Source organism: Stenella coeruleoalba (assembly GCF_951394435.1).
Source record: "Stenella coeruleoalba genome assembly, chromosome: 14".
NCBI lineage: Eukaryota > Metazoa > Chordata > Mammalia > Artiodactyla > Delphinidae > Stenella > Stenella coeruleoalba.
In genome coordinates this window covers 61,493,829-61,506,842 of record NC_137160.1, presented here as the reverse complement: position 1 = coordinate 61,506,842, position 13,014 = coordinate 61,493,829, and the positions used below count along the sequence as shown (strand labels likewise).

The window sequence follows — 13,014 nt, the reverse complement described above, 5'->3', positions numbered from 1 at the left end:
GCCGGCGGGTGGGGGGAGCCCCCGCCCCACCCCAGCCTTGGAGTTCAATGTCTGCTTACCTTCCTGGGTCCTCCGGGTGGGGTGTGTACACCAGCCTCTCGCTCACCGACACCCAGTTTGTGAGTGTGATCTTAAAACAGGAAACAATGGCTGTAGGTTCTATTTTTCTTGCATTTCTTCCCAGACCATCTGCCCCCACTCCTCCCATCCCCAAATCTGCACTTACTGGAGCCAGAGCAGAAGAAGCGCCAAGGCCCGCCAAGGCCCAGGAGGCACGGCCAAAGTACAGCCCAGGGACACCACTCCTGGCCGCTCCTGGGGACAGTCACCGCCCTCCCTCCACACCCCACCCAAACCTGAGCCGGGCTCATTAGGTGTCATCATTGTATGTGCAATATTTTTATGCCAGGCTCTGTATTTAATAAACCTCATTTTCTTTCATTAATCCTCAGGACAATACGGTGAGGTTTGCTCTTTTTTAGACAAGGAAAGTGAGGCTCAGAACAGGTTGATCACTGACACCCGCAGCCATACACTGATTCCGTGATAACCAGGACGCAGGCATGCGGCTGTCCCGCCCAAAGCTCTTCCTTTCCACTAGACCTCCTACAACAGCAAGAACCGTCCCTCTTTACCGACAACTAAGCCTTCTTGAAGGAGGAAGAGTAATTTTCCAAGTGAAGGAGAAGAGAGAACAATATATAAACTGTCAGTAATGGCTGATGTGGACACACCCACCCGGCTCCCTGTGACTTTGCGGAAGGGCTGCCTGGGCTGAGTAAAGGGGGCCCCGGGCAGAGGTCCAGGCGGTAAACCAAGGAGCCTCCGCACACAGTGACACGACCCACAGGGTAAGGGGCCTGACATAAACCATGCTCCCAGGCCACCCGTTTTCCCCAACATGCTCTTTGAATGTGCATGAGGCCAATATCAATGGTTCTTCATTGTGAGACGTGAGAGAGGAGGCCAGGAGAAAAGTGGCTGTTTCAGTGGCTGCGAAGAGCCGAGTGTGCTGTTGGCGGGCAGGATGGAGGCTGGGGGGGCAGGGAGGCACTGGGGAGGCGCACGGGGGCCCCGGGGCTGCCAGTCTGTCCCCTGGCCTGCCCACTGGTTACAAAGGTGTGTTCACATCATTATGTGTGTTCTTCTATACATTTTTATACTGGAATAAAAGACAAGTAAGATACTGCTAAATAAAGTCAGCCTTTCTATTAAAAATAAAAGATCACTTAGACCAAAGGTGGGCTGGAAAAAAAATTAAATGAAGACATTACGCACCATCGTGGCCATTGCTTACATTGGTGGAACAGAGCTCCATTTTCTTTCCCACTGGATCCACAACAGAATGTTCTCTAATGTATGTCAAAGTCCTACTGGTTCCCAAAATCTGAAAAACAAAGCAAAACCAGCATAGTGACGTGTTAGAAACTCCACCTAATATCCTAGAACACCGACCGCCATTTCCCATCCGCTACCCAGCTCTTCAACCAGGGATGCAGGTGTGGCTGCAGCAGCACCTCTAGCTCCTCCAGGTGCCTCTGTCCAGCAGGTGGGACGGACACACGAATCAGGGACATAGGGACCAGTGCTTAGACAGAGGAGAAAGCAGGGCAGGAACTGGGGTGCTGAGGTCAAGGTTGAGGACAAGGTCCGGCTGGTGAGTCAGCTGTGGACCGACCCTGACCCCCACCCCCCGGGCCCCCCTGTGTGGAGCCAACTCTGGGGTTCAGGCCACACCAAGCAGGATGATGAGGCTGGGGTGGGGGGACTGGGTGTGGGGAAGGGGTGGGGGACCGGGGGTCATGGGGTTTTGGGGGTCCTGTGGGCAGTGTCCCCACTGCAGGTGGGTCAGGGGATGTGTTGAACACTCAGGTGGACGATTAACTCAATTCACAGAGAAACAAACCATCTCTGGGGCTTCCCAGAAATTCCAAATGGGAAGGTTGTCATTCCCTGCATATGGGTGCCAGCTGGGCTGGCGGATGTAGACAGCTGTGTGAGTGTAGCTGGGGGTCATGCGGGTGCAGCCGGGCTCCACTGAGGGCTCACCGCTCTCACGAGGCTGGGCAGCCCCCACTCGGTGCTGAGGAGGCGGTGGCTGTGAAGCCGGCCCCGGCTGTCCACACTGCGCTCCAGCACGTCGACGCCCACGACACTGGGGTTCATGGGATTCGGGTACTTCCTCATGGCAGCCTTGATGACTGTGTCCCACGGGTGGCTGGAGGAAAACGCAACCAACAGCATGAGCAGACAGTGGGTCCAAAGTCAGGTCAACCCTGTTCTTCAAGCTTTGTTCCAACAAATACACCTGAGGAGTTGGGCTCTGGACCCAGATCCTGGATCGCTGATCCCCCGGGCAACCAGGGGGCGGGCGGGGGGCACAGACCAGACTCAGGCCTGGCCATCCCAGCTTGGCTAAGGGCCCCCTCCTTCCCCAGCCCTGCAGAGCCTAAAGAGGCAGAAGCCTTTGGTCTGGGGCTTCTGGGCAAGAGACAATGTCCCTTTTCCCTGTCTGTCACCACCGCCCGTGCTGCTCTGTGGGCTGCAAGGCCGGGGGGCCAGGGCTCATTCCTGCCTCCACCTGGTCGCAGTAACTGTGGGGGCCCTTTTGCTGACTGCCCGCCTCACCCCTGCAGCCCACCACAGGCCAAAGCAGCACACCTGCCCAACACGGATCACCCACAGCTGCTGCCCAGCTATGAGGTCCTGAAGCAACTACTTTGTTCCAGCTTCTAAGCAGTATGTGACTTGAAATGGCTACATATGTTTTCTGATTATTAAAAATTGTATTTGAAATTTTGAAAAATAACACAGGATGAGGAAAATAAAAATCCACAATTTCACTATCTGGAGACAAGTCTGTGCAGGCGTCCTGTAGACGCCACCCCTCCCCTCTGGCCCTGAGCCCTGGAGTGAGGGGTGGACACCGGTGTCCCTGTTTGTTTCCTGCCATCAGAGACCACACAGCTGCCCCTGCTCCCCAGAGCTCTGTGCCTGTTGAGGCCGGCAGCCCTAAAGGCATCCAAGGGCTCAGAGTCCGGGGTACTCAGGGTGGACCTTCCCCAGGCGCTGCTGTCCTGGTTTTTCCTTCAGGATGCGCACCCAGGTGCATCCCCACAGAGGTGAGTGCGTCTCAACAACACCGTTGTTTCCCCATACGTACCCACACAGGTTTGAGCGGCATGTACAGACAGCCCAGACCCAAGACCTAGAGACATGCATGCATGCACAGACATCCACACGCTCAGAAATTAAACTGGGATCATGCTCCTTACATGCACTGATTACTGCTTTTTATATGTAACAGACGAACATTTTCCTGCATTATGAAGCTATTTTCAGAAATACGACTCTAAGTAACTGCACAACAGGCCACCCTGTGGACAGTGGTGTAACCAGACCCCTCTGGCAGATTATTATGTTTTTAATCTAGTTTTTATTTGTATTACTTTCATCATCATTTAATCCTGGAAACCTTACATTTCTTTTTTTTAGTATATTTTTTGAATTTTATTTATTTTTTTATACAGCAGGTTCTTATTAGTCATCCATTTTATACATATTAGTGTATATATGTTAATCCCAATCTCCCAATTCATCACACCACCACCACCCCCCGCCACTTTCCCCCCTTGGTGTCCATACATTTGTTCTCTACATCCGTGTCTCTCTTTCTGCCCTGCAAACTGGTTCATCTGTACCATTTTTCTAGGTTCCACATATATGCATTAATATACGAGATTTGTTTTTCTCTTTCTGACTTACTTCACTCTGTATGACAGTCTGTAGATTCATCCACGTCTCTACAAATGACCCAATTTCGTTCCCTTTTATGGCTGAGTAATATTCCATTGTACATATGTACCACATCTTCTTTATCCATTCGTCTCTTGCTGGGCATTTAGGTTGCTTCCATGACCCGGCTGTTGTAAATAGTGCTGCAATGAACACTGGAGTGCATTTGTCTTTTTGAAATATGGTTTTCTCTGGCTATATACCCAGTAGTGTGATTGCTGGGTCATATGCTAATTCTATTTTTAGTTTTTGAAGGAACCTCCATACTGTTCTGCATAGTGGCTGTATCAATTTACATTCCCACCAACAGTGCAAGAGGGTTCCCTTTTCTCCACACCCTCTTCAGCATTAGTTGTTTGTAGATTTTCTGATGATGCCCATTCTAACTGGTGTGAGGTGAGATACCTCATTGTAGTTTAGATTTGCATTTCTCTAATAATTAGTGATGTTGAGCAGCTTTTCACGTGCTTCTTGGCCATTTGTACGTCTTCTTTGGAGAAATGTCTATTTAGGTCTTCTGCCCATTTTCTTATTGGGTTGTTTGTTTTATTAATATTGAGCTGCATGAGCTGTTTATATATTTTGGAGATTAATCCTTTGTCCGTTGATTCGTTTGCAAATATTTTCTCCCATTCTGAAGGTTGTCTTTTCGTCTTGTTTGTAGTTTCCTTTGCTTTGCAAAAGCTTTTAAGTTTCATTAGGTCCAATTTGTTTATTTTTGCTTTTATTTCCATTACTCTAGGAGGTGGGTCAAAAAAGATCTTGCTGTCATTTATGTCAAAGAGTGTTCTTCCTATGTTTTCCTCTAAGAGTTTTATAGAGTCTGGTCTTACATTTAGGTTTCTAATCCACTTTGAGTTTACTTTTGTGTATGGTGTTAGGGAGTGTTCTAATTTCATTCTTTTACCTGTACCTGTCCAGTTTTCCCAGCATCACTTATTGAAGAGCCTGTCTTTTCTCCATTGTATACCCTTGCCTACTTTGTCATAGATTACTTGACTATAGGTGTGTGGATATTATCTCTGGGCTTTCTATCCTGTTTTATTGATCTATATTTCTGTTTTTGTGCCAGTACCATATTGTCTTGATTACTATAGCTTTGTAGTAGTCTGAAGTCACGGAGTCTGATTCCTCCAGCTCTGTCTTTTTCCCTCAAGACTGTTATGGCTATTCGGGGTCTTTTGTGTCTCCATACAAATTTTAAGACTTTTGGTTCTAGTTCTGTAAAAAACTCCATTGGTAATTTGATAGGGATTGCACTGAATCTGTAGATTGCTTTGGGTAGTATAGGCATTTTCACAATACTGATTCTTCCAATGCAAGAACATGGTATATCTCTCCATCTGTTTGTATTATCTTTAATTTTTCTCATCAGTGTCTTCTAGTTTTCTGCACACAGGTCCTTTGTCTCCCAGGTAGGTTTATTCCTAGGTACTTTATTCTTTTTGTTGCAATGGTAAATGGGAGGGTTTCCTTAATTTCTCTTTCAGATTTTTCATCATTAGTGTATAGGAATTCAAGAGATTTCTATGCATTAATTTTGTATCCTGCTACATTACCAAATTCATTGATTAGCTCTAGTACTTTTCTGGTGGCATCTTTGGGATTCTCTACATATAGTATCATGTCATCTGCAAACAGTGACAATTTTACTTCTTTTCCGATTTGGATTCCTTTTTTTTCTTTTCCTTCTCTGATTGCTGTGGCTAAAACATGCAAAACTATGTTGAATAACAGCGGCGAAGGTGGACATCCTTGTCTTGTTCCTGATCTTAGAGGAAATAATTTCAGTTTTTCACCATTGAGAATGATATTTGCTGTGGGTTTGTCGTATATGGCCTTGATTATGTTGAAGTAGGTTCCCTCTATGCCCACTTTCTGGAGAGTTTTTATCATAAATGGGTGTTGAATTTTGTCAAATGCTTTTTCTGCATCTATTGAGATGATCATATAGTTTTTATTCTTCAATTTGCTAATATGGTGTATCACATTGATTGATTTGCATATATTGAAGAATCCTTGCATCCCGGGGATAAATCCCACTTGATCATGGGGTATGATCCTTTTAATGTGTTGTTGGATTCTGTTTGCTAGTATTTTGTTGAGCTTTTTTGTGTCTATGTCCATCAGTGATATTGGTCTGTAATTTTCTATTTTTGTAGTATTTTGTCTGGTTTTGGTATCAGGGTGATGGTGGCCTCATAGAATGAGTTTGGGAGTGTTCCTTCCTCTGCAATTTTTTCGAAGAGTTTGAGAAGGATGGGTGTTAGCTCTTCTCTAAATGTTTGACAGAATTCATCTGTGAAGCCATCTGGTCCCAGACTTTTGTTTGTTGGAAGATTTTTAATCACAGTTTCAATTTCATTACTTGTGATTGGTCTGTTCATATTTTCTATTTCTTCCTGCTTCATTCTTGGAAGGTAATACCTTTCTAAGAATTTGTCCATTTCTTCCACGTTGTCCATTTTATTGGCATAGAGCTACTTGTAGTAGTCTCTTAGGATGCTTTGTATTTCTGCAGTGTCTGGTGTAACTTCTTTTTCATTTCTAATTTTATTGATTTGAGTCCTCTCCCTCTTTTTCTTGATGAGTCTGGCTAATGGTCTATCAATTTTGTTTATCTTCTCAAAGAACCAGCTTTTAGTTTTATTGATCTTTGCTACTGTTTTCTTTGGGTTTTTTTCATTTATTTCTGCTCTGATCTTTATGATTTCTTTCCTTCTACTAACTTTGGGTTTTGCCTGTTCTTCTTTCTCTAGTTCCTTTAGGTGTAAGGTTAGATTGTTTGAGATTTTTGTTTCTTGAGGTAGGCTTGTATTGCTATAAACTTCCCTCTTAGAACTGCTTTTGCTGCATCCCATAGGTTTTGGATCATCGTGTTTTCACTGTCATTGGTCTCTGGGTATTTTCTGATTTCCTCTTTGATTTCTTAAATGATCTCTTGGTTATTTAGTAACGTATTGTTTAGTCTCCATGTTTTTTACGTTTTTTTCCCTGTAATTGATTTCTAATCTCATAGTGTTGTGGTCAGAAAAGATGCTTGATATGATTTCAATTTTCTTAAATTTACCGAGGCTTGATTTGTGACCCAAGATGTGATCTATCCTGGAGAATGTTCCATGTGCACTTGAGAAGAAAGTGTAATCTGCTGTTTTTGGATGGAATGTCCTATAAATATCAATTAAATCTATCTGGTCTATTGTATCATTTAAAGCTTCTGTTCCCTTATTTATTTTCATTTTGGATGATCTGTCAATTGGTGTAAGTGAGGTGTTAAAGTCCCTCACTATTATTGTGTTACTGTCGATTTCCTCTTTTATAGCTGTTAGCAGTTGCCATATGTATCCAGGTGCTCCTATGTTGGGTGCATATACATTTATAATTGTTATATTTTCTTCTTGGATTGATCCCTTGATCATTATGTAGTGTCCTTCCTTGTCTCTTGTAACATTATTTTAAAGTCTATTTTATCTGATATGAGTATTGCTACTCCAGCTTTCTTCTGATTTCCATTTGCCTGGAATATCTTTTCCATCCCCTCACTTTCAGTCTGTTTGTGTCCCTAGGTCTGAAGTGGGTCTCTTGTAGACAGCATATATACGGGTCTTGTTTTTGTATCCATTCAGCAAGCCTGTGTCTTTTGGTTGGAGCATTTAATCCATTCATGTTTAAGGTAATTTTCAATATGCATGTTATTACTACCATTTTCTTAATTGTTATGGGTTTGTTTTTGTAGGTCCTTTTCTTCTCTTGTGTTTCCCACTTAGAGAAGTTCCTTTAGCATGTGTTGTAGAGCTGGTTTGGTGGTGCTGAATTCTCTTAGCTTTTGCTTGTGTGTAAAGCTTTTGATTTCTCCATCGAATCTGAATGAGATCCTTGCTGGGCAGAGTAATCTTGGTTGTAGGTTCTTCCCTTTCATCACTTTAAATATATCGTGCCACTCCCCTTTGGCTTGTAGAGTTTTTGCTGAGAAATCAGCTGTTAACCTTATGGGAGTTTCCTTGTATGTTATTTGTCGCTTTTCCCTTGTTGCTTTCAATAATTTTTCTTTGCCTTTTTTTTGTTTTTTTGCGGTACACGGGCCTCTCACTGTTGTGGCCTCTCCCGTTGCGGAGCACAGGCTCCAGACGTGCAGGCTCAGTGGCCATGGCTCACGGGCCCAGCCACTCCGCGGCATGTGGGATCTTCCCGGACTGGGGCACGAACCTGTGTCCCCTGCATCGGCAGGCGGACTCTCAACCACTGCGCCACCAGGGAAGCCCTTTGTCTTTAATTCTTGTCAATTAGATTACTATGTGTCTCGGTGTGTTTTTCCTTAGGTTTATCCTGCCTGGGACTCTCTGCACTTCCTGGACTTGGGTGGCTATTTCCTTTCCCATGTTAGCGAAGTTTTTGACTATAATCTCTTCAAATATTTTCTTGAGTCCTTTCTCTCTCTCTTCTCCTTCTGGGACCCCTATAATGCGAATGTTGTTGCATTTAATGTTGTCCAGAGGTCTCTTAGGCTGTCTTCATTTCTTTCATTCTTTTTTCTTTATTCTGTTCCGCAGCAGTGAATTCCACCATTCTATCTTCCAGGTCACTTATCCGGTCTTCTGCCTCAGTTATTCTGCTATTGATTCCTTCTAGTGTATTTTTCATTTCAGTTATTGTATCTGTATATCTGTATTCAGTTATTGTATTCATCTCTGTTTGTTTGTTCTTTAATTCTTCTAGGTCTTTGTTAAACATTTCTTGCATCATCTCCATCTTTGCCTCCATTCTTTTTCCGAGGTCCTGAATCATCTTCACTATCATTATTCTGAATTCTTTTTCTGGAAGGCTGCCTATCTCCACTTCATTTAGTTGTTTTTCTGGGGTTTTATCTTGTTCCTTCATCTGGTACATAGCCCTCTGCCTTTTCATCTTGTCTATCTTTCTGTGAATGTGTTTTTTGTTCTGCAGGTTGCAGGACTGTAGTTCTTCTTGTTTCTGCTGTCTGCCCTCTGGTGGATGAGGCTATCTAAGAGGTCTGTGCCAGTTTCCTGATGGGAGGGACTGGTGGTGGGTAGAGCTGGGTGTTGCTCTGGTGGGCAGAGCTCAGTAAAACTTTAATCTGCTTGACTGCTGATGGGTGGGGCTGGCTTCCCTCCCTGTTGGTTGTTTGGCCTGAGGCAACCCAACACGGGAGCCTACCCTGCTCTTTGGTGGGGCTAATGGTGGACTCCGGGAGGGCTCACACCAAGGAGTACTTCCCAGAACTTCTGCTGCCAGTGTCCTTGTCCCTGCAGTGAGACACAGCTACCCCCTCCTCTGCAGGAGACCCTCCAACACTAGCAGGTAGGTCTGTTTCAGACTCCTATGGGGTCACTGCTCCTTCCCCTGGGTCCTGATGCACACACTACTTTGTGTGTGCCCTCCAAGAGTGGAGTCTCTGTTTCCCCCAGTCCTGTCAAAGTCCTGCAATCAAATCCCACTAGCCTTCAAAGTCTGATTCTCTAGGAATTCCTCCTCCCTTTGCTGGACCCCTAGGCTGGGAAACCTGATGTGGGGCTCAGAACCTTCACTCCAGTGGGTGGACTTCTGTGGTATAAGTGCTCTCCAGTTTGTGAGTCACCCACCCAGCAGTTATGGGATTTGGTTTTATTGTGATTGAGCCCCTCCTACTGTCTCATTGTGGCTTCTCCTTTGTCTTTTGATATGGGGTATCTTTTTTGGTGAGTTCCAGTGTCTTCCTGTGGATGACTGTTCAGCAGTTAGTTGTGATTCCGGTGCTCTCACAAGAAGGAGTGAGCACACATCCTTCTACTCTGCCATCTTGAACCAATCTCCTCTGGCAGATTATTTTGATCGCGTCCAACCTTCACTGTACAATGAAGGCAGCAGGGAAAACTGGTTCACACCAGCCTTTCAATATATGTCTTTTTCCTTAGGATAAATTTCTAGAATGGAATTACTAAATTAAACATCAAAGATTATGAATATATTGAAGGTTTTTGTTTCATCTTTGATGTCCTTTTTAAATATAACTTATTGACCATGAATTTACTTTATCCTCATAAAACGCTCATCCCGGGTCAAAAAGCTAGCAATGAGACGCAGACTAGAGCTGGGTCTCCCAGCCCCTACTCCACAGTCTTTCTGTCACACCCACGGCCTCTGCACTGTCAGGTCCAGAAGCCCCGCTCTTTAACAAAGGAATGCTTTTTCAAGCCATGGAATCGTGTCACCGCACTAACATGTCCACCAGCTCCAAAGAAGCAGAGATGAAGCTGGTCCTGATCACTCTGCAGTGGACAGGGAGCCTTTCTTCTCAGTAAAAGAACTGTCAGGGGCACAGTCGACAACTCTGCGGAAGGAGGGAGAATCCAGATACTCATGAGAGCAGAGGCGGGGGATGGGGGCTGCCCAGTGAAATAAGCTGTGAGCTTTGTAAGTCAAGTTCCCCAGAGTAGTTCCCATAAAAATCATTACTTTAGGCAGAATAGGGTGAGGACACAGGGTGCCTGGGACCTGCCTACAACAACCCAGGGGAAGGAGCAGGGAATGGGGGCGTATGAGACCAGACATCTGTGAGAGGAACTGTTAGCCTGCAGAAGGGCACTGCACTCATTATTCCAGTCTCCACTCTTGCATAATGTGCATAATAATGAGTCCAAAAAAAAAAATTGGAGGGACTTCCCTGGTGGCACAGTGGTGAGGACCCTGCTCTCCCAATGCAGGGGGCCCAGGTTCTATCCGTGGTCAGGGAACTGGATCCCACATGCTGCGGCTGGGAGTTCACATGCCACAATTAAGGGGCCTGCGGGGCACAGCTGAGGAGCCCGTGAGCTGCAACTAAGAAAGCCCATGTGGGGAATTCCCTGGTGGTGCAGTGGGTAAGAATCCATCTGCCAATGCAGGGGACACAGGTTCAAGCCCTGGTCTGGGAAGGTCCCACATGCCACGGAGCAACTAAGCTCATGAGCCACAACTACTGGGCCTGTGCTCTAGAGCCTGTGAGCCACAACTACTGAGCTCGCATGCCACAACTACTGAAGCCCATGCACCTAGAGCCCGTGCTCTGCAACAAAATAGGCACCGCAATGAAAAGCCCACGCACTGCAACAAAGAGTAGCCCCCACGTGCCGCAACTAGAGAAAGCCCGCGTGCAGCAATGAAGACCCAACACAACCATAAATAAATAAATTTATTTAAAAAAAAAGAAAGCCCACCTGCCACAACTAAGACCCAGCGTGATGAAATAAAAAAATAAAATAAAATGGAATGGAATGGAAATGAAATGAAATAAAATAAATATATGTTTTAAAAAAAAAAGGATGAAGGAAAAGTGCTCAGACCCCAAGAGACCCTGGGCCAGCCCAGTGGTTCTTGGAGCAAGGCCCGCAAAGCTGGGCTCTCTGGCCCCTCCAGGAGCCTGGGTGCTGCTGGGAGGGCCTGCCCTTCTGGCTGCACGACATCAGCCAAAGCTGCAGGAGCCCGAGTCAGACCACAGACTGCCAGCCTCTCCCCAGGAGTGACGGCCGGGTCAAGGCTGCATGGTGGTCACTGCTGAGCTGTGCACTCAGGGCCCATCCCTGATGAGAAAGTAAAAGGACTCATTTTATTACACCTGGATCCCTGGTTCTGAGTGAGGGCACAGAAAGGATGCGGGAGGCCTTGCTGGTCGGGAAGCACTGGTGGCCACAGGGGTGGCAGCTCAGCTACTGTGCTTCCCCAGCCACCACTTCTCCTTGAAACTACTGACCACAAACTGTGGTCACTCAGACGTGGGTGTCGGACAGGCATTTTCTCAAAGATTAATGAAGTGAGCCTGTCACTCGGAGGAAAACACCTGATGGCATTTGCTGTCAAAGATAAAACTTGAGCTTCTAAGTGAAAACTGGAATTTTAGAAAACTTGTATCACTACCATGGGCCTGCTGCTTGCCCCACACTGTACCCGGTGACCCACACAGCCAAGTGACCAGTGCGAGACGTCACAGATCACATGGGAGAAGGACTCATTCAAAGTACGAGACGGGCCATTACTCTGGTCCTCGTGGTGTCAGATTTTACACTGCAATTAATTTGAGAAATTACTGCTTGTTTCGTTGCAATAGCAAAGAACAGCTACGACTATTTTTAAAGACTTTTGAAATACCTTTGCCAACTAGGTTTTACTCACATATAGTGTGAGGCTGGATTTTAATCATTTACTTCAACCAAAACAACAGACTGCAAACACTGAATGCAGAAGCCGACAGGACCATCAAGTTAGTGTCCATGCAGGGACCTCCCTGGTAGTCCAGTGGTAAAGAATCTGCCTTCCAATGCAGGGGACACGGGTTTGATCCCTGGTCAGAGAACTAAGATCCCACGTGCAACGGGGCAACTAAGCCTGCGCACCACAATTACTGAGCCTGTGTGCCTCAACTAGAGCTCACGTGACGCACCTACAAAGCCCACACGCTCTGGAGCCCATGTGCCACTAGAGAGAAGCTTGGGTGCTGCAATGAAAGATCCCACATGCTGCAAGGAAGATTCCGCGTGCCGCAACGAAGACCCAACACAGCCAAAAAATAAATTAATTAATTAAATTATTTTTTAATAAAATAAAAAATTAAAAAAAATAAAATCTGTTGACAATAAAAAACAGTGTCTATGCAGCCCGACATTATAGAAATTGGGAAAAAATAAACAAAACAGTGCCACTCTTACTACTTTGAGGGGTTTTGGAAACTACAGGTTTTTTAAATTTAAGAAATGTTATTTATGTTAATGTAATGGGTTTATTACTGTTAATTTTAATAAATTAATAAATATCTTAAAATTTATCAGTTTTAATTTCTAATATGGTAAATATTAGTAGATTTAACCCACATAAACAAACACTGTTTGGGTCCCCAATATTTTGTAAGAGTGTAAAGAGGTCCTACTGCTGATGAGTTTGAGGATTTCTGGCCTAAGTAAATGCCCTTGATTAACTGACCCAGAAATATACACAGGAGTGGTCACCACAACATGATTTGTAATAAGGGGGAAACAATGTCCCTTCAATAAGAGAAAGAAAAAATGGTGACATATTCTTTATGGAATAAATGGAATATTGGAATACTATACAGCTGAGATACAAATGTGTATGTGTACATGTATACACACAGATCTCAAATAGATACACACACACACACACACACGCACAGATCTCAGGAACACATTGTTGAGAAGAAAGAGAAACTGAAAAGATCTGTACAAGATGGTG

General features: G+C 45.1%; 1 protein-coding gene across 16 annotated transcripts in view; it reads right to left on the bottom strand.

Moving 5' to 3' along the window:
- PRELID3A (PRELI domain containing 3A) overlaps nucleotides 1-13,014 on the bottom strand; it is a 101,081-nt gene that overhangs the window by 58,121 nt on the left and 29,946 nt on the right. For 8 of the 16 annotated variants that reach the window (XR_013831444.1, XM_079943542.1, XM_079943541.1 and 5 more), the window contains exons 2-4: nucleotides 2,050-2,218; nucleotides 1,298-1,387; nucleotides 60-130 (exon numbers count right to left, since the gene is read on the bottom strand). Coding sequence is in view for 14 of the 16 variants with exons in the window: in XM_079943542.1 (XP_079799668.1) it covers nucleotides 60-130; nucleotides 1,298-1,387; nucleotides 2,050-2,218 (330 nt within the window). In the remaining 2 variants the exon portion in view is untranslated. Of the gene's footprint in view, nucleotides 1-59; nucleotides 131-1,278; nucleotides 1,388-2,049; nucleotides 2,219-13,014 lie in introns of all 16 variants that reach the window. The other 8 variants (XR_013831445.1, XM_079943544.1, XM_079943545.1 and 5 more) reach the window with 1 other exon arrangement.